Source organism: Phymastichus coffea, unplaced genomic scaffold (assembly GCF_024137745.1).
Source record: "Phymastichus coffea isolate CEN01 unplaced genomic scaffold, Cenicafe_Pcof_1.1 PCOF00190, whole genome shotgun sequence".
Classification (NCBI taxonomy): Eukaryota; Metazoa; Arthropoda; class Insecta; order Hymenoptera; family Eulophidae; genus Phymastichus; species Phymastichus coffea.
Window position 1 is genome coordinate 205,965 of NW_026707001.1, and position 26,361 is coordinate 232,325.

The 26,361-nt window shown below is 40.3% G+C and overlaps 1 protein-coding gene across 1 annotated transcript in view; it reads left to right on the plus strand.

The window, feature by feature from the left end:
* The window catches only part of LOC131673685 (dorsal-ventral patterning protein tolloid-like), a 78,753-nt gene that overhangs the window by 32,162 nt on the left and 20,230 nt on the right, over window positions 1-26,361 (plus strand). The window contains exons 2-4 of the mRNA XM_058951872.1: window positions 1,908-1,977; window positions 16,334-16,514; window positions 22,888-23,123. Coding sequence (XP_058807855.1) covers window positions 1,908-1,977; window positions 16,334-16,514; window positions 22,888-23,123 — 487 coding nt within the window. The remainder of the gene's footprint in view (window positions 1-1,907; window positions 1,978-16,333; window positions 16,515-22,887; window positions 23,124-26,361) is intronic.

The following is a 26,361-nucleotide window of genomic DNA, read 5'->3' on the forward strand; positions in this document are numbered from 1 at the left end:
GCAGTTCGATTCCACATTTTACGCAGGAATACTTAGCAATCATTTTTGAAAAGATATATAACGTCGTCACCGTCATGATTATTTATATTTTCGACAGAATTGAAAAGAAATAAATCCATGTATCCAAATCTGATAAGTATTTTTTATCTTTCAGCAGTAAAATAATCCTCTTTAAATTGTTCAGTGAAAAAACATTTTTCACAAAAATAATCTGCATTTATTTAATGCGATTTGTTAAAATACCTTTTACGAATGAAATTAAAAGAAGATATATTCATAAAATTTTTACATTCCCCGTAAAATACATAAAACATCAAAAATTGCGCTCTATTTTCATAAAATATAGCTTTCTTTGAAAAATTCGACTGGTAAATGTATAGTGCAGTTACTTTGCTAAGAAATAATGTTATTTTCTATGTACGGAAAGACACTAGACACACTATTTTCTGATTCGATCTATATCTCATTCACTGTTGAACAAGCGGAAGGGAAACAAGATTAGACGGAGTTGAGCTAGCAGCAGCGGCAGCAGCAGCGGTAGCAGCGTAAAGTCGAGCAAATATTGCACGGGAGCTTCAATTTTCGCTGTCTCATGTTAAAATGCATGCGAAAAATGACAGAACATAAAAATTGTAACGGAAATATTGCTTTTCATCTGTGAGTGGGTTTTCTTCTTTCGTCACGCGAATGACGTTTTTTCGATAATGTATGAACAACTAATAGTATCTCGAAATAAACAAAATATTTCTATAAAAATGACGTTTCACGTTAGTGACGAAATGCTCAATATTGAAGGACTTGACCTTGCTCATTCATAAAATATGGGAAATCAAGATTGTTCATACAATAATAATACAAAAAAAGCTTAAAAGCTCGATCCACATATATATGTGGATCAATTGGTGAAAAAAAAACGAGCAACGTTCTGCCTGTAGATATTTCGCACAGATATACGTGGGTCGAAAATTAGTTGACCGCCAATCGCAATGCGCAACACTCGAGTCGCACGTGACTTCAATTACAGACTGTCGGGAATCGTGATGCCAGCCACGCGCGCACGCCACTGCCACCACTCGACGACGACACACTGTCAATCGCTCGCACGCTGCTATGTCTCGCCTGTATTTATATGCAGTGGCGCGCGATTTTTATTTCGAAACCTCGCGGCATAAACGGCGACGAGTAACGAAAGCAATTTTTCACGGAAAAGACTATATAGATATCTCCAGCGTAGTCGATGGTAAACAATTTTTATTGACTTTTCTGTTATATGCTCTGAGGCATCGACGATGCGGGGATCTCTGTTTGTTTTTCTTTCAGCCTTTTTTCCCTCACTCGCTCGGAGTGACGCGCTCTATGCGGACCAGAAAAGCTATACGAAGGGAGGAAAAAAATATAAATATCGGCACAGTTTTTACGCCTGAGGCAGAAGTAAATTGTCGAGTGTCAGGTGAACTGCGGGTATAAGCGCGTAAAATGTTTAAGAGCCAAATTGTCGTCAAATCCCTACGAGATCCTCTCTATTGTTGACTGACGCGTTGAAAGACATGAAAATGTGCGGGTTTTCTTAGTTTTTTTTTCTTTCAAACGAGCTCCCGTTATGAGATGTGCAAGTCATTCATCGATGGAATGCTCTTATTATTCGTCTTTTATCGGCAGTGTGAATAACTGAATTTTTCTGGAAAATTGTAAAACTGCAGAAATCGAATTTGTGGCTGCAAAAATTATTTACAAAAATTGATCAAATTTTCAAAGTCGCAATATGGAAACTGTTGTTATGTCTATGCTGCAAAAAAACCATTTTTCACGCTAGTCGAGATTTCCAAATATTTGAACAGCAATGAGAAATTGAGAAAAAGATTAAAAATTCATTATATAAAAGAACTGAATGGTTATTCTGTTTGCAGATGCACAGGAGGCTGCTTTTCTTGTGCTGTTGGCTGCTGTTCCTCGATCTTTGCCGCACAGTCAATCCAGGTAATCAACTATGCTCCACTATCCATTGATAAACACGAAACGCCTCCGAATCTTCTTGATAATTTACCTCCTTTTAGTAAGCTTTGCGCGTCAAAGGATACCATTGAATTCTCACTCTCTCTCTCTTTTTTCTATCGACTGTTGTGTTAAAAGTGAGAAACAGTCAAAAGAGCGGCTGTTTAATTCATGCTCTTGCTTTCTCGATATTACCGAATAATTTAAAACCGATGGAGGCTATCGAGTTTCGTCCTTATTTACGGCCAATAAAGCACCAGCAAAATATCGCTGAGAGAATTTATCTCACACGTGCCACTAAGCGTTCGCGGTGCTGCTTGCTCGCGCATTTTCGATGCTATCCTTTTCTCGATTGACTTTGTTACTAACGATACTAATGACGTGCCTTGCTGTTTATCCATCGCGTGACACTTTTTTTGGATAAGCATACACGTTTTAATAAAAACTTTGAATTAATTTCCGTTTGAAATAAAATTACGTGGTACTATGATACCATACTAAGTCACACTTCTGAATGTCTAATTAAAGAATCTTTAACAAGTCACCTTGCATCTGGGGGGTAAAACTCAGAGAGAAATTCAACTACCTTTTATGATCCTCAAGCGTTTCTTAAAGTAGCAACTTTGGCGTCCGAAAAAGAGAAAAAAAAGAGAGGAGAAGAGCCAGCCGGAGAAATACGCTCGGCCGACCTACACCCGCATAGAGATCAAAAGACGCGAGAGAGAAAGAGACAGAAAGAGAGAGAAAGAGAGAAAAGAACGATGGGGCAGTAGTGGTAATAGCGTATAAGTCGACAAAAGTTTAGCCTGCAATGGTGGAGGAAGGATCTCGTTAAGCGCAAAGTCGTTGTCAAGCCGGCCTTCCTTTTTTTTCCGTTCCACCTTTCTTTTACGCTACTTGCTGACCAGCATTACCAGCGCCACAGCGCCTTTAAATCCAAACTTGTGGCAGAGAAGGAGGGAAAGAGAGAGAGAGAGAGTATACGTCTCTTGCAGCTCGGCTTGGAATTCGATATCATCTCGGGAACACGTGTAAGCAACACGCCACCGCGTGCACGACGAATCTTTATGCTCTTACTTACCTACTGTTTCGCCTTTATCTAATCGCGCGACCCTCGCCCTGCCGAGTTACTTACTTGCTCGCTTGCGTGTTATTCTCTGCTAGCGATTATAATCTTTGTTATACTATTTGTTATAACTTTGCCGACCGAAAAATTATTTTTAGGTTATACGTACAAGCTACTGTACTCATGAATATTGCGATGAACAACTTAAAATTTATACAACAAGCAATAGATCGCAGCATGGAATAATAATTTGAAAGACATTTTGAATATCATGCATTTCGAGTGTTACATTCGGTTGTAGACGCAAGCTATTCGATGCAAGCTATTCGAAGGGTTCCCATAAAATTACCTAGAACTTGTTTTTGTGAGAACTTGCCACCACGAGAACAGAAATAAAATAATGTTCATTTGCGACAAGCATGTGTCAATTTATAACTTTATCCACAGAAAAATCTTATCCGAGCACGTTCAATTAGCACGAAATAAATCTGAAGTCTCGAAGCAGAGGGTGAGAGAGAAAGAGAGATGAGGGAAGGGACAATCGGTCTCTCGCGCGCCATTCACCATTTCCAGGACGCAATCTCACCGCTAAAATCTAGCGCTATCTCTTCTTCCGCTGCGGGTCCTTAAACTAGCTCCGGAGAAAGATTCGTGGAGAGAAGTCGTTCACAACTCTCTCCCTTGCAAACTTTGGAAATAACTGCTAGCCGATCAATGAAGTTCACCTCCACGGATTCTACACCCCAACTATTCGCTTTGGGTAAACTTCCTTGTTGTAAGCCACTGATTGCTGATTAATTTCGTCTTACCTTTTCTCCTTACCATTGGTCCCTGAAAGCTGATTGACTTTCCTTTCTTTCTGTCTTTCTTTCTTCCATTAAGACGATTCATTTAATTTTTTTTTGCCGATTGATCTTTTATTCTTACGCCTGCAAGTATTAAGAGACTTCGCGCAAAGTTTTTTCTCTTCGAGATTACTTGCCTTAGCAACGAGTTATACGACGGCCCGACGCGTTTTTTCACGGTAGACCAAGCTTTCCGGAATTTCAAATTGATTTTCGACAAATCGCGAGGGCGCCTTTTTCCTTTCGCGCTTTCAGGGCGACGGCTTTTGTTCGATTGGAATTTTCCTGTGAACGTCGTGTTTCTGCGACTGTAGAAATGATTTTTTCTTTAAAAATATTAGTTGAAAGGACGTACAATGTGCAATCGTTTTACTCCACGATCAAATGTAATTTCGCCCACTGATTGCATTGCTTTCTAGAACAAATTCTTTTCATAAAACTCAACGATATGTAATATTCTAATTGGACGTTAAATAACGAGCTCCGCGATGTTTATCGAATTTAGAACGAATAAAACTATTGAGTTTACAAGCTAAATTAGTCGAAAACACGACAATCGTACTGTATTGATAATCTTCATAATTGATTGGGCAAAAAGCTGGAAAAATCAATAAAAACTGGAAAACCTGCAAAGTGCGAAAGGTGCTTAACCTGGCCGCTCTCGACATTGTTGACCCCCTGGAGCGTATGGCATCATGGTGTCCTATCGGAAGAGAGTGCAAGCGGCCGCGCACACGTGCACAGCTAGTGTCGTAAATGAGCCTGCTCGTGTGCGTGTCTATATATATTTACGCTGCGAGGCAAAGCGCTTGGCTACTCAGGGCGACACACGATTACACAGCGACACAGCGCGAGGCTTTCGGAGAGATAGCGGGCGAGGGTCGTTGTAGGTACACTCACGCGACTCGCCTATTATGCATGCCGCGAGAGACGGGACTTGCTCAAGAATCAATAGGCTCCGCGCTAAACATGTCACCCTAGCTGATACTCCTCCTCCCACTGCTATCCAACGTGGACAAACGAGTCTTGCGCGTGTGTGCGAGCGAGAGGGGCAGAGGCTGTGCTTGCCGATCACCTCGGGAATTACCGCGTGCGTCGACCTATCGATTCTCCAGATTTGCCTGCGAAATTTCCACCCAAACAGCGCGCCGATGCTTCATGGAATACCGAGAATTGGCTCGCCCGATGCTTTGCTATTTCATTTCGCGTTACTGCGCTTATCGTTCATTCATCATTTCTCTTTCACAGTCTTGGAAAACCATTGTCTTTGTTCTTTTCAAAGTCAACTAGTTTCCGCGTAACTCGGTGCCTGTCTGTAGAAATTAAGAAAACGACATTCGATCAGCTGAACCTGTACAGCCCAAGCGTCCACCAAGCAGTCGCAATGGCTTTGTCAAACTGGGCTGTTTCCGCGCGCGTTTCATATGCGCCGAGACAGATTGGCGCCGACAACAAGGACAGCGACAAAGGCGCGGAAGCGAGTGCGAATTTAGTACCAAACTTGATTAAAGATATAACGTTCCATCGCTAAACTGGCGACTGTGTATGCGAAGAAAATCTGGCGCGGATAGGTACACATGTATGCGTGCTCGCGTCATACAATAGTACATTGCGGCCGAGATTTCCATGCCGTTCACGGGCTACAACTGTGGCGTTATAGCTATACCTGAGGCGAACGTGCACGCTACAACGCCCTTCATGATCACGCTACCTTGAGGCGTACTCCCTTTGTTGGCATACATATACGAAGCGCCGTAGCTCTCTTATGTGCGTATGGCAGACTATCTAAGGCAATGTCCTCGGGTAATTGACTGCCACGGCTCTCGTGCGTATGCGTCTGCGCATCTATCTATAGCTCTATACTTTCCACGAATCAATTTAATTTCGATGCAAATTAATTGTGTCGCAGTCGCTTTGCGCCGTCGGGCTGTTGTCTCTGTTTACTATTGTATTCATAACACTTGTTAAATACTTTTCTTATTTAGCTTCTCGTAACGTTCGCATTTTTAAGCTTTTCAATGTCTTCTAAAATGCTCGGTTGTTGTAAAAAAAATTCACGCTAAATTCTGATAGTGTGTTCCATTTTTATGTATACATATTGAACCCACATTATATCTACAAAAATTATCATAATTTGTACACGGTGCACCTGATTCCCAGAGCAATAAGTACAATCAAAAGCCAAAGGTTATTTCCCAGAAACGATAATAAAAGAAGTTGCGATAATTCCAATATAAAATGTCCACATTTGCTCGAATAAAGCGACGATCGCGCAAGCACACGCAATGAAAGATCAGCGCACAGCGATAGCGACGTGCATGTATGCGCAACACTCGATCCGTATCTCGCAGGTCCGCGTACGCGAGAACATATACTCGTATATACACACACTCGTGACGCGGTTTAATTTGCCGCAGCAACCACTGCGTGCGGCCTTGACGCTCGGTCAAGCTTAACTGGTCTCTCGTCATATTATTTCTCCTTGGGCTCTCGCTTGTTTCTGAGGGCTCGTAATTGAAGCGTCGAAAATGGAAGGGAGAGACAGCAGACTCGAGCGAGCTTAGTGGCGCGAGTTCGATACTTCACGCCCGCGCGAGGTCGCGCTTTATTGAATCATATCGAGAGAGGGAGAAGGGGCAAGAGAAAAGCTGCCGCAACTTTTCCAATTACTCATAATAGCCGTCAAGTGTTTGCCGAGCTTATTGTTTGTGGGATTATATCGACCTGATTTTCTCTTATCGTAGAATTTTCTTGCCTTTGACGATGAGTTATTTTTATTCTTACGCTAGTTTCTCTTATGCACGACAACCGCTGGTGCTGTTTTTCAAAGAACAAAACCGATAAAGTTTCAACAATCAATCAATCTAAAAACACTATCAGTTTTTGCAACAGCTCCATTGGGATTGAAATCGAGAGTAAAGGCTCAAATCGGCTTGGGCTCAGTTTGCAGTATCGAGCAATTCTCAACTCCCACGCTAGCACCTTTTTTTACTATAATCGTTCCGTATTCAATTCACTCAGTTGACGTTATATCGCTCGCAGTATTATAAAATGACTTCGCGTCACCCCATGAACAGTCGCGTCTATCAACTTTCACTCTTCTCAAAGCTTCAAAACTGATAAAAAATTAAGTTATTCATGGAGCTGGATCTCTAGAATCAATCGAAACAAAACTTAATAGTGTGCGTCAATGTTCTAAAAATCACGTCAAAATAGTATATCGACGAGCTTTAATTTCAGTAAGTTTGGATATAACAAATTCTTATCGTTTCCTAAACTTTATTCCCAGTCGATATATGATCCACATCAATTAGTTGTATGCAATACAATATGTTGATCAATTGACCGATGAAATCATCATTATTATCTGAGCCGTGTGTGTTAGTACATTAGCGAAAAGCCGCACCCTGGGTACCCAAACTGACCGCGGCAAATCACCTGTCGGCTTTAGCCTCATTAAAGCGTGTAGTTTACTAATTCAATGAACTTGGATATTAAGCTTTGATCAACCTGATGTGCTATTCTGTAGTGGCGTTATTGGTCATCTTTTATAACAAAAAAGCAATAAATATAAAGCTACTGTTTTCTGATAATTTGGAAATGATTGTTTCATAGCGTACATAAATAAGATAATATCGAAGCAATATAGATTAATCAAAGACGTTCACTAAACGCCATCAAAGTCTGCTTATATATTAATGTATATGTAGTATAGCGTTAGCAGTTAATTACACGCGTATACAGCAGCAAGCCTCATGTATGGGATCTCTAATAATACTTCACACATGTGGCACGTAATTTGCTTAGATTGACGATGATTAGCCTCGTATAATTATCTCGTCATCCTTACAATACATCGAGGTTTGGTTGTTACCGCCGATAATCAGAGAAGGAAAATTATTGATACATATCAACGATCGAATCTCTCTTGGGGGTAGGATTGATGGCGCTGGAAAATAATCAGCGTTAACAGTAATGAAAAGAAGAAGGAGCAATCTTGGAGTTAAAACAAGTATAACCGGTGAATCGGACTAATGAAATCACAGGCGGACATAAGAGCTTTTTAACCCCTCAGGGCGTAAATGATGTTCTCGCTTGGAAGAATTCACGCGGATATCTCGCCGCTTCATTCACTTCTCGACCCCGCCTTCCTTCCGCGATCTCTCTCCCTCTCTCTCTCTCTCTCTCTCTCTCTCTCTCTCTCTCTCTCTCTCTCTCTCTCTCTCTCTCTCCCTTTTCTCGAGGCGCTTTTCTTCCGCTCGGCTATCCACTCGTATTTTCAGTCTTTAACGATGGAGGCGTCCGGCGCTCTAAAAACGTTTCTTCTTCTCTCGTTGGCCTTTCCTGTAATGGGATTTTTCTCTGGGAAAGCTTTGAAATTATTGAATACTCGCTAACTTTCTTTCTTTTTCTAGATAATACACAATCGAGTTTGCAAAGTGGCCGGAGATGATAATTACGTAGGATAGCGCGTCGTAAGGTCAATTCGAACTTACCAATATAACGAGGTCCGCATAGCAAAATGCAGTTCGACAAATAAAAAGCATCTCAGCAAAAACTTACGATCGTCTGACGAATCCCGCGCGGCTGGCTTCAAAATCTATTTTCTACGCAGCACATATTCGCCGGGTAGCAGTGTGTTTTTTCCATTCAAGCCACATCGCGCGCGCAACTTAACTGACGGCCGGTTAAAGTGATGCTGAGCTACCTGATGGACGGTTGCTTCGGTCGCTGCATTTTACAACTCGCACTCTGGCAAGCTTTTCCCAATCTTGAATACGTAATGCCGCGAGCCCTCTCTAGAGAGAAGATGCGAGACGAAGCAAGCTATACACACGCGCGTACTTATATGCGTTGCATTACGCATTATGCTTGCGGTGCCAGCAGCCATCACGTGTACGTGCAAGCTCGGGATCCTTCCTCTTCTTGCTGCTGCCGTAGCGCCGTGAAATTGACTGACGCTAAATTTTTACCTAGGAGTACAACAACTACGACCGGGCTTCTTGCTTCTTGAATCTTTTTTAATTCAAATTTTTCTATAATTTCATGTTGTTCTTTAGCAACTGTAAATCTACTGAAAATCGATACGTACATAAGCCCATACATCGATATGAATCTGTCCGTTTTAATATTATAGGCCGTAATATCAGTGAAGAAGAATAAAATTGCCAGAATGTGGAGAAATGACTTCTTTTTTACACTTAAAGTGATCAATGAATAAAACGCTCGTTTCACGAGCATAACAAATCGAAAAGGATTGAGCGAACAATAGAAAAATGAAAAAAATATTTGAAATATTCATACCAGAATGAAACGGGGCTCATCAATACATGAGCATGTTATAACTATGAAACAATCGCGGATAAACATCGGTAAACGAAGTACTTAATCCAACACTGACAAACTTGACAAAAGAGCAAGCAAACAATAAAAGCTCAGGCCGTTTTGATTTGGAATATTGACGCTGCTCGAGAGAGACAGGTACGTTAGTGCGTGCGAGGGAGTTGGGCGCGGCAGGTGTGTAGGCAGCGGCGATGCGTCGCAGGTGCGACGGCAGCTGATTAATGAAAGACCCGGCTGATAACTCGCGATGATAAATACATCCCGCGTGGCGCGCCACTATGATCACTCTCCTTCTCGGCGGCATCTCCGTTACGTCTTCATAGTATATACGCATCTGTCTCTCGATGTACCCTTTTTCCTCATTCAGCGACAGATTTTCCGGCTGAATAATCTGTTAAACGCTCCTTTTGTGTTACGAGAATGACTCTTGACGCGGTGAATTTTCCGAGGCGTATATATACGTACAGCACTGTGAGCTTAAAGGTGAATAGCGACAGGCTTTTTGAATCTTCGTTCGCACTACGACTTCTTTTTTTTCTCACTTATCTCTTCGCGCGTCGCTCGTCATCTGTAATTTTTACAGACTCCTGCTTTGGCGACGCTTTAGATGGAGCTTCTTCTTTTACTTCTACTTCTTCTTCTTCTTCTTCTTCTTCTTCTTCTTCTTCTTCTTCTTCTTCTTCTTCTTCTTCTTCTTCTTCTTCTTCTTCTTTGTGTCGCTCTCTTTATTTGTTCCTTTGGTAGCGGCGAATGAAGAGTACGTCTTGCACTTTCTCTTTTATAAGAATAATGTGCCACTTTGTGTTAATTAAAGAACGGATTTGTCGTCGAAAATACTTTTTTATCATGACGTAGTATAAAAAGTACATAGACGATAAGTTTGAAAAAGTTCATTTGCCGCACGCAAGCCACCAGACGCATTAAAACCAAGGCGCACGCAAGCTTTATTAAATATAACACGAGGATAACAGCGTGAGCTTGCAAGCATTAAATATGCCTTGCATGCGTCTTACTCGAAACTCTCGGTCTGCATCAGATTTTGTTTGGCTTCTAAAATTCATACAGCATACCTCGGCGTATCTGCAAAGCTTCGAATACGACGAATCAATCACCAAAATGGAACTCACGTCAAATAATAACCTTTCCAAGAACATCTGAAAAATGTAACGCAACTCGACATGAGAAGGAAGAGAAAAAAATCAATCTGAAAGCATCTTCGAAAAAGCAATCAAGCTTGAGATATGCAAGCTGGCGGCAGCCGCAGCGCAGATTACGTAGCCTCTGGCGTAACACGTGGCGTGCGCACACATAGAGGGCACACAAAAGAGAGCGCAGCTTTGGTAAATAGGCGTAAAGGTCTCCCTCGCTTATTAGCATATTTCCCTGACTGTTTGGCTGTACTTGCGCGTGCGCCATTTCACATACTTCACCTAGCGTACTGTAACCCCATTCCTTTTTCATTTTCTCACACTCAAGCACTCCCCGCCTTCGTTTCACCCTTTCTTCTCCCTCTCCTCCTCCCTCACCCTCTCCCTCTCCCTTTCTCTGATTCTTTCTCTGATTTCGCCGCGTGCGTGCATGAGAGAATATATAGGTACGGAAAAGCGTTTTCTCCTTTACCCTTCTGTTCCCGTAAAACTTTTCGTTGGTCTCGTTTTTCCCCTCTCCACCTGGAATTCTCATATCTCCAACAGAGGAGAAGTACACAGACGAAGATGAAGAGCGAACGAAGCCGCAATAACGCACCGTGCGGGGAATTCCTCCCTCCTCGTTCACACAGGAGGAAGAGCGAAAATCACGGATGATTTGTAGAGAGACGTTTTTATTTAGTTAAGAACTTTGTCGCGCCACATTTCCTCTACTGACGCGATCAGCCGTAACAGCGCTACTCTCCTTTTTTTCTTGTTTTTCTCCTCCTAAATTCAGGAATTCTGGGTGCATCGTCCTTTTATCGAATCCAAAATCATTTTCCAGCGCACGCGTGTTTATGGCTGGCCTATGACGTTGGCTAATCCGTCAAGCAGCATCGAATTTTTGGCCGGCGCGATGCGTACTCAAGGGCAATATAGCGGCAGGGCGACGGCATCGAGCGCGAAATTCAATAAAGCACGCGCGGCAGCGCTATCAAACATCGCATTGCTAGCCACGCGACTGTTAGTTAAAGTTCGCAGTGTGCACGGCGCGGATCCGTTTATTCACCTATAGCCCGCATAAATGGCCTCGGCCTCGTATACACGTACACGCGCGAGCAAATAAACGGCGCACAAATTTAAATTCATTGTTCGCGGCTAATGCGATACACGCGCCAGCCGCGTTGCTTAATGATTGTGTTGCTGCTTTGCCCTCTGCGAATAAAAGCTCGACCGTGTGTAATGTATGAATTGTGCAGTGCAGCAGGTTTGCAGCAGGCAGCCTCTATATATCATATCGGGCCAAAAATCACGCGCCAGATTGAACTTGATTAATCCGCTCGGTCGAGCGTGCTTCGTTAAAATCCTGGCGTATGGCTTGCAATGTTTGCGGTCAGTTTGCCGTGCGATGACGGAGGCAAAAAATCAATGTTTATTAACAACATGCACGTTCTCAACGTACCTGAAGCGAGATTGATTGTGACAACGACGAAAGAAAAACACAATGCAAGCATGTTCTAAAATTTTTCGGCAAATAAATTTGACCGAGAGCCCGGTATTTAATTGAAGCAGTTATTCCGTAATGAGGGCCAATAAAATTCTTTCTACATATATATCGAGCAATACTTGCTAGCGACATATGCGAGTGAGTGATATTGTTAAGTATAACGAAGCTGTACGCGCGAAAATCCGAAGTGTAAGATTGGAAGATTTGATTGGTTCGCCAATCGGGCCAATTGAGCAATTAAGCCCTTTCGTCCACTAAGAAATTACCTTGGAACTATTGGATTTCCCAGTGTATTTACCTGCATATATTTACAATTATTATTAATTGTCGTATATAATCATACATTCTTGATTCAAATGTTCCCACGAGAACAGTGTAGTACTCTCAGCTACTATGTCTATTTTCAGAATTTCCAAATGGAATTATTGAACTTGCAATATATGGACAATATTGGTACGGACATTACTGAAATTAAATTCAAACTTCAACATGAAATTATAAGCTTTATGTTATGGAGCTCGATATTGCATTACTTATAAATTATGAAAACAAAATTTTTATTCTTTAAACATAAATATTTTAATAATCGTCCAACTAATTTAAATGAAGAATGACTTCGAGAAAGCTAGTACTTGGATTTACCATTCTATAAAGCCGAAAAAATTTACAGGGAGGATAAATCGCCGCTATAAAAGCTGACAGTATGTTAGATTATGCACTGAATATCGAAGCTTAAATTCAATAAAGTGTTACAAAGAAAAAGTTCGTAGTAAGAATTTATGCACACCTATAAGTCAAAATTTTTTATCTAATGCATAAGTTTTTATAAGTATGAAGTTTCTATTGAGATCTAGAAGGTTTAGGTTATCTAATAAATTATCGTGCAAGTCTGTATCAACATTTTAAGTGTAAACTGTTTAATGGATATTGTGTCATACTTATTGCGTGGATATATAGTGTGTGTCCGGTAGCATAATATACGTCTTGGTATAGCCGTTCATCTGCCTTGAGCAATAGCGTAAACACCATCTAAATTACGTCGTAAACATTTGAAACATGAGTGTCAATGAGTATGCCATTTCGACTGGTTTTTTGCGTTACATCGGATTATTACTCTTTCACTTTTCAAAAATTCAGCTTTCACTGAATTGAATCAATAATTTTATCACTCGTACAATTATAGCTCAATGACAGTCATCTAAGAGCTTGTAAATAAATACCTACATTTTTATTATGTAATTTAAAAATTCAACTCAATGTAATTTCATTACGAATAATTTTAACCTGATTCTCAAGTTCATTAATCAAGTTTTATTTGCAAACGGCGAACACTAATTTTAACAAACGAAAGTTTTAAACTAAAGTACTTGAACGAACTATTTTCCCGAGCAAAAATAAAATTACATGTTTCAAGTCTTCTTATTCACCAGCAAATGCACGATAATGAATTCTCCATTCTCCTACGCCCGAGTAGTCTGATCTAGCAACCACCACAACCACTTCCTTTTCCCTTCCGACCGAACGAACAAAAAAAAAAGAATTCTGACCGACGAAGCTCGTCATCGGGGAAAAGTGGTGAGAACCGAGCGGAAGTGAAAATCCAGCTAGTAATAGATATACCCACACGAAGATATATATGTGCTTGTGCAATAGCCGCAAACGGTCGCATTCGTAAATCGGCACACCTCGGACGATACAATGGCCGAATTATTATTGACGGGGTGTGCGTAATGCATGCATTGCCATTCGTACACGTTAATTATATGGTTGCGCCTACTCTCTCGATCCATTGCGCGCGTTGGCTAGTAGATTAATTATTTCAACGACAGCCAGAATGATTAGTGTTTACCGGGAATTACAATAAAAGTGATTGACGCTGTGCTTGCGATTGTTTCATATACAAAGAAACTTTCTCGCGTGACAACTGACGAAACCGCGCTTGTCGCGCGCGCATATCTTTGATAAGCACGCCGAATACTGTACGTTCTGGTGAAATTTACAAAATGTCAGTTTTTCGATATCAAATTTCAATATTTCGAGGTTGAAATAGGTTTTCACAGAGCGATATATACTGTATATCATACCAGCAGCCATATCCATTGTTTTATTGATATTTTTCATGTAAACTTTAGTGTGGTACGAGCGGATTTTTGAAGTAACAACCGGCTTTATAGGAAAAAAAGAAAAACGTGCAGAAAAATTCAACGTTTTGAATATTAGCAAATATAGAGAAATATTGTATGAACAGAAAAATATAAATGAAAAAGGAATTTTGCAACGATTACATTTTCTGGAATGTACACGCAGCGCAAGAATTGCCCGACAAACTATTGGATTGTCAGTAAAACCTCGTGTGCTCTCAACGTTTGCTAGAGTGGTCGAGCAATCTGTATCTAACCGGAAACTCGTAAATACAAAGCGGATAGCGTTGTTCTCTCCATTTTTTTAACTTTCCTTAGCCTAAGCTATAGTGCGCGAGTTAAATAACAATGCGAGAGCGAGAGTATGTAGCGTTGCAGCATGTCGCGTATCTCGCGACTCCCTGGACTGGCATGCGCCTGTCAACCTACCCTCGAGCAAGTAGTAAGGGGGACGATAAGAATTACACAAAGGAGGCCAACGGCAGCTCGCGGGAAATACATACGCCAAGGAAATAAAACTGCCGCGGGGCAGCGAAAAGAAATGCTACGACGATGCGGCAGCAGCCTCTCAATACGCAGTTGGTACACACGCGCGGTTCACTATTTGATTAAATTTTTTCAAAGAGACAGAATGGACAATTTTATTTATTTGTGTTTTCTTTCAACCGTAATACTCTCGCCTAACGACTCTTTTCTAGTGTTTTACTTTCATGCTGCGCTAATTGCAAAGTCCTTATTCATTGGAGAAACGCATAAATTTTCATTCTCCAGTTGTGATTTATGAGCTTTCAAGATCGCTGCGTTATGTTTCATAAGGCTCAAAACACTTATTTATGTGGAGTTACTGCGGCAATACGCACGCGACCATCGCACCTACCCAAGAGACCCATTGAGAAACTTTTATCCCTCTACTGAAAGTTCAATCGACATTACTACTGATAAATCAATTAAAAAAACTGCTTTATACCGTTGCAAAAAATAGTGTTAATGTACCATAAACAAAGGTACCTGAGAACTACCTCGAAATTGAAATTTAAGTGCTATCTTATTCCAAAATAATAGCATGAAAGCTTTGTGAGTTGGTAAACAAAGTTTATATCGTCGCGACTCGCTTGCGGCAAGAGTCACAAAATTTTGCATGTCGCCCATTAAAAGAAGAAATAAAACAAAGCCAAATCAAGCCACGCGCTCATAGTATTTGTTATTCATGGCTAGCGAGACGGAAGATAAGCCCGATACTTTGCGCTCTTTCGCGTGCGGCCGAGACTTTAGGATGAAGGGTCTGAACGTGCGCCGCTTATGCACCCACGATCTGACGCTAATGCGCCTCGTTTAAATACACGTGTGTGCATTTCCTAGTTTCTCTTTTTCTCTGGCAAACTGCTCATAAAAGTTTATGAAATTAGATAATTTGCTCGAACGATTTTACTCGTAAATCGTAATTTTGATAAAAAGAGGTAGACTTCAATTGTTTTTTTCGAAGGCAAGGAAAAACTCTCTCTCTCTTTCTCTAAATGTTATGTCCGAGTAAAAATGAAGTCCATTCGTCTCCTTGTTACAAGCTGACTGTGGCCCTCGTTACAGTGAAAAATACTGCTTTTAAAGAAAAAATACCAATTAAATCTGTTCAGTCTTTCATCTTCCTTTTCTACTCTGCCGCGTTTCTTTTTTCAACAGGTTGAAGGTTTTATTTTATTTATTCGTTAAGGTGCCAACGAACTATTTAGGTTGGATTTGCAATTAGAGATGCAATTATTTGTTATTTGAACACAAATTTTAATTAAAAGATAAGCCTTAATTCAAATTTTTCGCCTCATTCCCACCTTTCCTTATCCTTATAATAATGTTAAAAGTATCGATCAGCATTCAAATTCGAATTGATCAGAAGTCTAATGTAAATTTCTCCCAATTCAGATAGGCCACTCCCGGAGTATTATAATTAACGAAAATTCAGCGCTAGGAATATTTGTTTCTCTTATAGACTTGGCCATATGTCATGCCGGTCGTGTGCCAATAAATTAATATAAGGACCGCGCGTCGGCGAGTCGCAGAATAGAGGCAGGCACACGGTGGCGGAATTAACGCGAAAAGGAAAGAAAAATGGATAAAATATGGGAAAAGGCAACGGTAGGTAAAAAAAGAGACGAAGGTTTAATTTATCACCAAAGGCCAATATTATCGGCGCCCCGACGTAAATAACGAATCACCGTGCGAATTAAAAGCTCTACGCGTTCACTCAGGGTGGTTACTATTTCCAGAAATTCTCTCGCTATATATATAACTTAAATGACGAAATTGTGTGTTTGCAGGTTGCTCTTGCGTCGTGTACAGCAGCCGCTACAATCCCCAGGGCGGTAGCTTCACGTCGCCCGACTTTCCTAAAAGATACCCAACTAACGTTGACTGCCTACTCTATACCTTTCACGGCCACGAGGATGAGATTGTCGAGCTGACCTTTCACCATTTCAACACCCGCAGCACCTATCCCAAGTGAGTTTATATATATATATATATATATATATATATATATATATATATATATATATATATATATATACACGTATACTCCGTGCTAGATATGATTGATGCTTCTATTCTCTTTCATACATTTTCATTGGGAATGGGTGGATTGAAGCTTGCGTTATATGTTTTTATTCATGAAAAACGTGGAGAGGGTTTCGCGCGTGAAAAAGGGGAGTTTGTTTCATCTCTTTCTTTTATACGTCTGATTGACTATTGTTTGAAATTCAGTTGGGTATAGCGGCAGAAGCGCACTGGCTGAGAGAGGAACGCTGCTCACTACTCTCTTTTTTTATCGCGTGGAAAACGATAAATTTCCGAGCTTATGAGGTGCGATAAAAGTGCATGAGCTGCCCGCAGCTCGAGAGTAACTATAAATTTCGTGTAGTTTACTTGATTCATCATCATAGTGTAGCGTAGCTATGAATGCCCCCTCTGATGTATGAGCTTTTTGGAATTGTTGCTCTATTTTAGCTTCATGCGTACACGACGCTGGCATTGAAAATCGTGATAATTTTTTGCTCGGCTATGCTTTTGAAAGTGGAAAAGAAAGCTATTAAAAAATTATTATGAGAAGAATAACCAAATAAATTCACAAGCAACATTTGTTATTCGCATCTCATCTCTGTACGACCATAACCACGTTCGACCCTTTGTAAGTCTTTCGTTATGAGACAGTCAGATCAGTAGAATATTTATTCATACGATAACAATTATCCAGTAGCCTGTTCATTTTAGTAGCACCCATTTAACTTGTTTCAATGACTGTCCGTTTAACATGACCATCAAGTATTTACCGCAAAGATGTATAAATCAGCTTGCATTGAGAGCTGTTTCTCACTTACACCATTGTAAATCAGTCAAAGCTCAAAAACAGACTATTGCACACGCGTAAAAATATACAATAACAAAAAAGAGGAGAAAGAGAGCGAAAGAGAGTGAAAGAGAGCGAAAGAGAGCACACGGTATTAAATGCCTCGAGATTTCTACCGAGCAATAGTGAAAGGATGTCGAGGAAGGGAGAGTGCCGAATTTCCGGAATCCGAAGTTAAATGCCCAGCCGGGCGAACTTTTGATTTACGGTCGCGCAGAGAAAGATCAACTATTTAGAAATGCGCCACTCGTAAAAGATAGTCTCCATTCCCTCTTTTCTACTAGCCGATAGAGCGACGCTTTGTATGTGTCGTCTGCGCGTTGTCGTCGTTTCTGCTGTTGGCTTTTGATTACATTTGTATGGTTTTTTAAATCGTTTTTCTTGCCCTGTGTAGCTGCGAGAGAAAGGAAAAAATCTGGTTTTTGTCAAGACGTTTATAAATAATGTGCTTTGGTACACTAGAACTCTGTTGTTCCCAGAATTATTTTTACACGTATAGTATTGTCACTAATTGAAAGCATTGCTGCCTGGGGAGCTTGGGAAAAGCTCAATTTCCTAGCGTAAAATCCAACGTTGTGAACACCGACGAGCAAATGAACAAGGGGAAAAAAGTTTCCTTACGGACTCAGAAACAACACACACCTCTATGTCGCAACTCCTTTATCAAAGAGAAACTCGGTGGATAATAAATTCCAGCGAAAAACTTTGTTCGTCTCTCTTCCTCTGAACGAACTTTCCTTTTTTGTCTCTGGCCCTCGGGCGACGGCGACAACGACGGTGGTAACTAGCCACGAAATCCAATCGAGCGCGAAGAGGTCAAAATTGCGCAAATGAAATGAAGGAGCGACGCGGCACGTTAATGCGTACCAAAGTGCGCATGGCAAAAATAAAGAAGAGACCGAGGACGTCATTTATTGACGTCCTTGCTTTATTATCCTATTAAACTGAGACCCGCAACCGTAGTATTGTGTCCGAAATTTTGCGGGGGTAGGTCAGACAACCACCACGAGGATTTGAGTGGGATGGGGGCGGGTTCGCACGAGCGATAAACCTCGCGAGGGTAGGAAGAGACGGCAGGAATGGGCAAGCTGCATGCCTCTTGATATATATTCGACTGCTGTCGGCCCGCGCGGAGTACGACTTGCCTGACAATTAAACCGGAAGGGATGGAACGTCGAATGATACAGTGACGCTTTAAATTTTTCACAAATCTTTTGTCGAGACGAAAGGTGAAGGAGTCGCCTTTTTCAATCTCGAACGTGTAATGATTCCATGTTGGCAAATGATAACGGCTCTTTGATTCGACAATCAGTCCAACGAAGGGAATATTTGATGAAGCAATGACGAGTAAAGACTGAGGTTTGTCGATGCATTTCAAATATGGCTGGAACTGCGCAATTCCAAGGAAGAAATGGGTGGGCTTTATTTGGTGATATAGAGCTGGCCTGCAGCGGATCGTATTTACTTGCAACGCACTCAAGCCGCATTGCTATAGCGAACAAATGTGTAGCCGGTCGTTGAAATAAGTCGGTGGGACAATCCACTTGCGGAAATAAAATTACCGAAATCGCGCCACTGAATACCAAATCTGGGCAAGAGAGTCTCTGTTCGTGAAAACAAGTCGAAACGCGAGCGTGCATTGTGCACCGAAGTAGGAGAGCGCGCCGTCTCTTTTCTCTGGCAAAGCGGAAGTTATTGAAGTGTCGTTTTGACCCGGGTAAAACGCGTCGTGGCATGAGAATCGCGCCACTTGCCACTCCGAGCTTTCCTTTCTCTCGCTGCGCTGTAATATTTTTATGGTAGCTGCGCTCGCTCTCTCGCTCTCGACGCCGACCTGCACTCGAGTTTTGTGATTTCGACGTTCAGATTAGCTTCGCCTTGAGTGTCGTCACTTCTACATTTCTTTTGCGTGCTTGCCGTCTACATAGATCTAGAATTCGTCATTTCTTCATCTTACGCGGATTCTGAATTATACGTGTGAATGCTTTTCTTCTAATTACTTGAGGAGCTTCAAACGTGCGGATCTTTGAGAACAAGTTTCTTTAACGTTTGTCGGAGCTTGAAAAATGAACTCAAAAGGATACATGCGTATCTTCTTGAAGTCAAGCAGATCTGTACATGCAGATGTCTCGCTCGCTCATCTCACCACGTCAAATACACGCATCGATTTTAAAACTAGCGCACTACAGAATATATACATAAAGGAAGTCATTAAAAAACAAATAAACTAATTAGCCTAACTGCACAATTAGTCAAATTAGTCGAAAAACTCAACAGACAATAGGAAGATATCGTAGACTATAAATATTTATATATATACAACACACACACACACACACACACACACACACACACACACACACACACACACACACACACACACATATCAAATGTCTGCGAAATGCAGCTCTTTTCTCTGAACGCGTGTAATTGCTTTTTCGAGAACTCTTTTACGTGCTAATGCAGCGCGCGCTCAAGGAAAGGAAGAGGGCAAAGATAGAGAAAAGAGCATGAGATGGAAAAGTTACGATGGCCTTTTGCTGCGCGAGTCCAAAAGCTTTTTGCCGATGTCAAACATTAATGTATCGCGCTAGCTCACTGCGTTATTATCGTCTACTGGCTTATGTAAATTTTTGGCACGACGCTGATAAAAGTTTGGTGCGCACGTTGGCTGGCTTCCTGCGAAGAGACGCTATCTATTATAATTTAATTCTAGATTAAAGAGAGCATGATTCATTATTCATCCCGATAGTCTTGGCTTTCCGATTAATTTTTCTATGTTTTAGATCTTATGCCAACTGATGAATCTTGATAACAATTATAAAATGTGAAAATTCTACGTATCGAGTTTTGCAAATAATTTAGAAGTAGCTTTTAACGAGCTTTCGATTTATGTCCCAATTTGGCGTAATTCGCGAAAAAAGATCGTTTCTGCATGGCAGGATTGGAACGTTCATTTAAATAATGTCCTCGAATCTGGATTCAACGAATTTTCTCGTATATCGAGTAACATGAGCCACACAGGAAGGCAAAACATTTAAATCGGTAAAACAATTCAATTATTCATTATAAATAAGCGTATTTTTCATGATTGATGTTATGATTTAAGAATTGAAAAGAATTATCGTTGAAAAGAAGTAGGCAGGGAATACAAGGATACGTAGAGAAAGCGAAGAGATTTCTGGCGGGAAGCCTTCGGAATTGCAGCTGTATAAGGGTGCAAAGACATCAGAAGGCAAAGGATGTAGTCGAAAAGTGCGAAGAGTCATCTCTAAGATTGGATTTTTCCATCGCCCGATGTCGGTCGAGATCGAAAACGGATAAAGCTTCTTTCTCTCCCCATCGGCTTTAAAATCCGCTGATACTCGTTTTTTTTTTGTCTCCCAAGCCAGCTGATACTTTGTTTGCAACTTTAACCTGCCGATCCACTTATGCAACTTATTACGAAACTTGAGAGATCGAACCCTTTTGCGCTTTCATTTCGTCCCGACTAATTGAAACGGCGGGGTTTCGGTGCACGATAGCTCGAGTCCAATCGAATCGCCAGTTTTCCATGATGAAGGTAATATGAATGCAGATTCGGATTATATGTAGGTCAATTATTACTCCCGTGATCAAGGATGAAATATACTATCGATGGCGATGAATATTTATTGGATCCTTAATATCTTCAACGGATAATAGGCCCAATGCACAGGCTTACTCTATAATCTCAGGAACGCTAATAGAATTCTCTTTATCATCGTATTACCTTATGCTTCACTAAATATTTTCCACAAACAGACTCGCTTTATTATTAGTCGACTTGGTGACTAATAATACATGTCAAAGCGTGATTTCGTGAATGCGTTGTACTTTGTTGTTGCAAGCTTGATGCAGTTAACTTTTATAATGTTAATGATCTAAACAAGTTTGTTAAGTGTAACTATATTCCAAAAATCACATGATAATTAAGAAAACAATAGTCAGCATCAAACTACAGTCTCTATAAAGTTAGGTGAAGTGATTCAATGTCATGCTATCGAAAGTTTAGCTGTCCTTCCAAGTCCGAAAATTCAAGCCGATGTTTAGCCTTGCAGAAATTGAACGTCCGAAAGCGTTACAACCGGCGACCACGACTGTACTATGCGCAACGTATAGAGAAACTAGCCCTAGCACAATCCGTGACTGTGTGCGCGGATTCTGGTTAGTTAGCCAATTTAAATGTATCGCCTGACTGTTCAATCTCCGTACACCAGAATCTCCAGTGGCGTAGTAGAGATTATTACACGGAACGTATTTTCGCATAATCGCAATCCCTTTTTGGTCCTTCTGTTTTATATTATAATTTTCAACTCAACATGTGCGTGACTTGTGAGCTTAAAATTTTATTCTAAAACACTCTGCGAATGGAAGCTATTGAAACAAATAAAAAACAGTCTTTCTGGATTATGTTGTAAAAGGAGATGGTCGTTAAATGATCTCAAGTTAGATATTTTGACACTTTCTTAATTTCCTTAACTTTCTTTTAGTCGCACATGGTGAGAACGGCCATAGTTACCTGTCGAAAGTTGAAACTAAACTAAGACGTGGCGGAGAGAAGTCCCTCGCATAGAAGAGACAGCAACGTTGACGGCCCCCACTTCTGACACATGACGTGATTTGGCCCCTTTGTCCCAACACACTCTCTCTCTCTCTATCTACCTATCTAAACAGCGAGATTCGCTGTTACACGCTGACTAAAGCCAACGTCATAGAGGGGATTTTATTTTACTTTATGTGCCATGCGTTACGTAAACGGAATTGGTTGCGCGGCAGTTTGTGCCGCGGGTTGCGGGAACGCTGAAATGCTTTTCGTTCAAAACGAGAGATAGAGAAAGAGCGAGAGGTAAAGAGAAAGTTTGCGTAACGAAAATTGAGAACGTCTTCGTGAAATAAATATTTATCGTTGAATATTTTCATAAAAATAATTGAAAGCTTTCAGAAATTTCGGTTTATTTAAAAATTGAGTTTCCTTTGTATTAACGAGTGAAATACTGAGTTAAATTCTGATAAATTTTACTTTGCTTCGATAAGCCGATAGCTTAATGTACACGATTGTAGTGGATTCATATTTTAATATTTATCCAATTGCTAACATACAAATACGTATTTTTGAAGAACATTTCAAAATCAGTCAACGAACAATTGGCTATAGGAAACCCGTCAAACTTACAAGCTGGCGTGCGCACGCGGCGAGCGTACACAAGAAGCATTAGCCAGACAGTATAGAAAAGGTACATCAGCGAAAAGATAAGAAACAAAGAGCAACAAGGAAAAAAGCCTCGTTTCAGAGACATAGAATAGTATCAAAACTGTTATTCCTCGTTTCTAGTTTCCTCTCCCATTAATCTTGCCGGGTGAGAGAAAGACATTTCTCCTTCTCCCAATTCTCATGTGGTTAGTATACTTTTGCAAACTTTTTCACTATGAGCTTTTTTTGTTTTACAGCTGTGCCCGAGGCGACTACCTAAAGGTATTTCTTCACTTGGAGCCAGAAGTACGTGGTGTTTCAGAATACACGCCTTGGTCAGGACTACTATGTGGTAACCTAGCTGACGTGCCTCGAGTCCTTTACAGTTCGGGCCCAACTCTTATTTTTGAGTTTCATACCGAGGCTGAACGTGCCGCTGGTTGGCCTGCCAATCTCACTGGCTTCTCTGGAACTTTTCGATTCATCGATAGACGTGAGTATATATATACACTCAAGCGACAAAACTTTTAAATTTCTTTTCGGTTTTGCCTGTTGACCTCTTCTTCTTTGTTTGTTTGCGAGCTTTACGTTGAGTTGAACGCAATAAGTAAATGCCATAGAATTATATGTACCCGGGGATCCGAATGAATATTTAAGAAAAAAAAAGAGAGTATACTTTGCCTTTGTATGCGCGGATTTTTCAATATTTTCATATAGCAAAGATTTTTCTTATCGTAATTTCTGCATACTATTGCTTGGTTTTTATTTTTATCGAGTTTTATAGCGGGTTGATTTCCGGATTATTATATGAAAAATACTTTTGTCTTTCAAAAGATTTTCAAAAATTCCAATTATATATATTGTGCAAATCCATATAAGTAACGTAACTATCACTAAAATTAATGCGATTCTATAAATAGCAATAGTTTTGGGTAGAAGCCAATTATTTCAAAATTATATTATTTAAATTCAATATAACAAGAGAAATCATCGAAATAATATTAAAACAAGCAATAGACTCATTATCTCTGATCTATCCGCAAATATCAATTATCTTAGATAATATCAAACACATAATATCAACAAAAACAACAACTGCAATAAATATCCCCATGGGCATTATCCTTTTTTTATCAAATTTTTATAAAAAAGAGATGGATCTGAAAGCTATTTTATTCGTGATCTGATTGTCTGAACCATGGTCAGGTGGGTTATTATTTGTATTACATAAAGTTCTATGAAGTTACTCTGGTTAATATGGTGCTGTGTAATTTCTTGAAACATTTTCAGAAATTAAATTTATAAATATAAATATAATGTGGAAAATGTGATGGATGAATAAATAAAAAGTGACACAGTATAACTTTGATTAAAAGTGAAGATTTTGAAATTTAGTTTGTGAGAAGCACTGCTCCAAAAGAGCTGAAATTAATTTCCAGTATTTTTGTCAATAAAATACATCTTTTGATATGGGGATATCATACAAAAAGTTTAGAACCGTGGAAAAATATATGTTAAAAAAGAAAATATAATTTTCAAGCACAGCTCACTGTTCGATATATTTAAAAAATATAAAAGGAGAAACGAACTTAGTGCACTTCCCATTATCTATAACTAAACACCTAAAATTCTGTTAAATAAATTATTCGATTTGAAATTACAACTAAACCTACAAATTTTAATTGAATTTGAATTGATAATTATTATCAACGGATGTTATCATATCAAAGCATAGAATCTTTTGATGACGTGGTGTATTTTAGAATTATTAATTTCGTTTATAAATAATTATAATTTGATTCAAACACATAAAACTGAATATTAGTACAAATGAAAGACGAGTGCGCGGAGCGCGCTTGACGACACTAGTGACGTAAATTTCAGAAAGTAAAACGCATTCGTTTGAAAAAAAATAAAGTAAAAGACAGCGAGAGTCTGTCAAATGAAATATGAAAGGCCGTATCGAGTGAAACGAAAACAAAAAAAGAGCGGTTGGACAGTTCGCCAGCGAGAACAACTTTGCCGCTATATCTCCATTATTTCGAAAACGTCCGCGATATTAGTTTCGTCAATCGGCACTGGCAGAAAGGCAATTTCGCGCGACTAGCTTTTATTTTATTTCATTTTTTGTGATATTTATCGCTCGGCTGCGTACATGCTATGCGATACGCGTTTTCACGCGCAACCGAAAAAACAAAAAAAAATAGCAAGAGGAAGCAACAAAAACACGCGTACGTGACACAAATGAATGCGCGCAAACCAAGCTCAATCACAAAGTCATCTTGATTCGTATATGTGCGAATGCACGAGCGCGATGAGCCGTACGAAAATATGAAACGTGCTCGCTGAGCGCACGCTCGGAAATCTGATGATCTTGTGCGATGAAAGTGTGATTTCATTGTATTGGGTGTATTTTTTCCTCTTCATACGTAGAAATATACGTTACCGACTGTGCTCTTTGATAGTCTGACAATAGTCATTTTATAAATAGTACATTACGACACTAGGCCAGAAAGTTGGATTTCCGGGGCGTGCGTAAGTGATATTACGCACGCCTGGGCATCCAACTATCTGGCCGTGTGTCGTATACTATTTTTCCTTATCCCTGGCCGAAAGTGCCGTGTACACGGAGAGAATAAAAATTATGGTGATCGTTCTGTAAAGTTGAAATACCTAAACTTTTAGAGGCTAACCGAGTGTGCGGGAATGACAGCTGCGCATGCGCGTCGCGCGTCTAATGCCGCTGCTCTATAGCGTACAGAAAAAACATTTGGGGAAAATCCGGGGAAACCCCAAGTCGTCATACTTTATGATTGAAAATTTTACTGGGCGTCACTGAAATTTTTACTAAGCTATCTTAGTCATTTCAACATGAAATTCTTTCCATGTAGCTGCGCGTGCTTTTTACTTTCCGCTTAAATCATGTTAAGCTGGTCTAGCTGCAGTACGGTTAGGTGTCTCCAAGCCCGCCTGACTTTTGTAAAAACGAGGCGAAGCCGAGGTTTTACTGGTCAGGGCGGGCATGAAAAACAAAGGTCACTTGCACAACACTATGTACGGAGATCAAACTCTACGTCTTTACCGGCGTACAGTAGCAAAAGCTTTGGTTTGACTGGTAAGAAAATCTTTCAGCCAACCCCCGCATTTTTACAGACGCCGTAAAAAGCGCTCTTTTCTTAGCCTTTCGGTCAAAAGATAAAAAAAAAACTCTAATTTTGCCTATCAAGGGTCTACATTTTTTAAAAACGCCGCAAAGGACACTCTTTCCGAAGCCTTTCCGCGCCTGGATAGAAAAAAGCATTTCAGCCAATCAGCGCCGCGTTTCCCAAACAGCCAATCAGCGCCGCTTTTCCCAAACAGGCCGCAAAAGTCCCTCTTCCCGGAGCGAAATCAGGCCGGGAAATAGGCACTTTCGGCCAAGGGATAAGGAAAAATTATTTAGTAAGACTACGAGCTATGTCCATACTATCACTTGTATTGAACCAACATCGCGTTTCTGTTGGAGTAATGTGATCGTATCGAATTAAATTTTCAACTCAAGTAGTATTCAAGTTCGACTAGTTGATCGATATAACTCAATTTGATCAATCATAAAAATTCCAGATTAAACGTCGTACAGTCAACTATTATACTACCACACGTTTGAAAAAGTATGCTTTCTACGAGATAAGTGTATCAAGCGTTCACTGAAAATATTCGTTCGCGCGTATATCAGAAACGATGGTTGACAA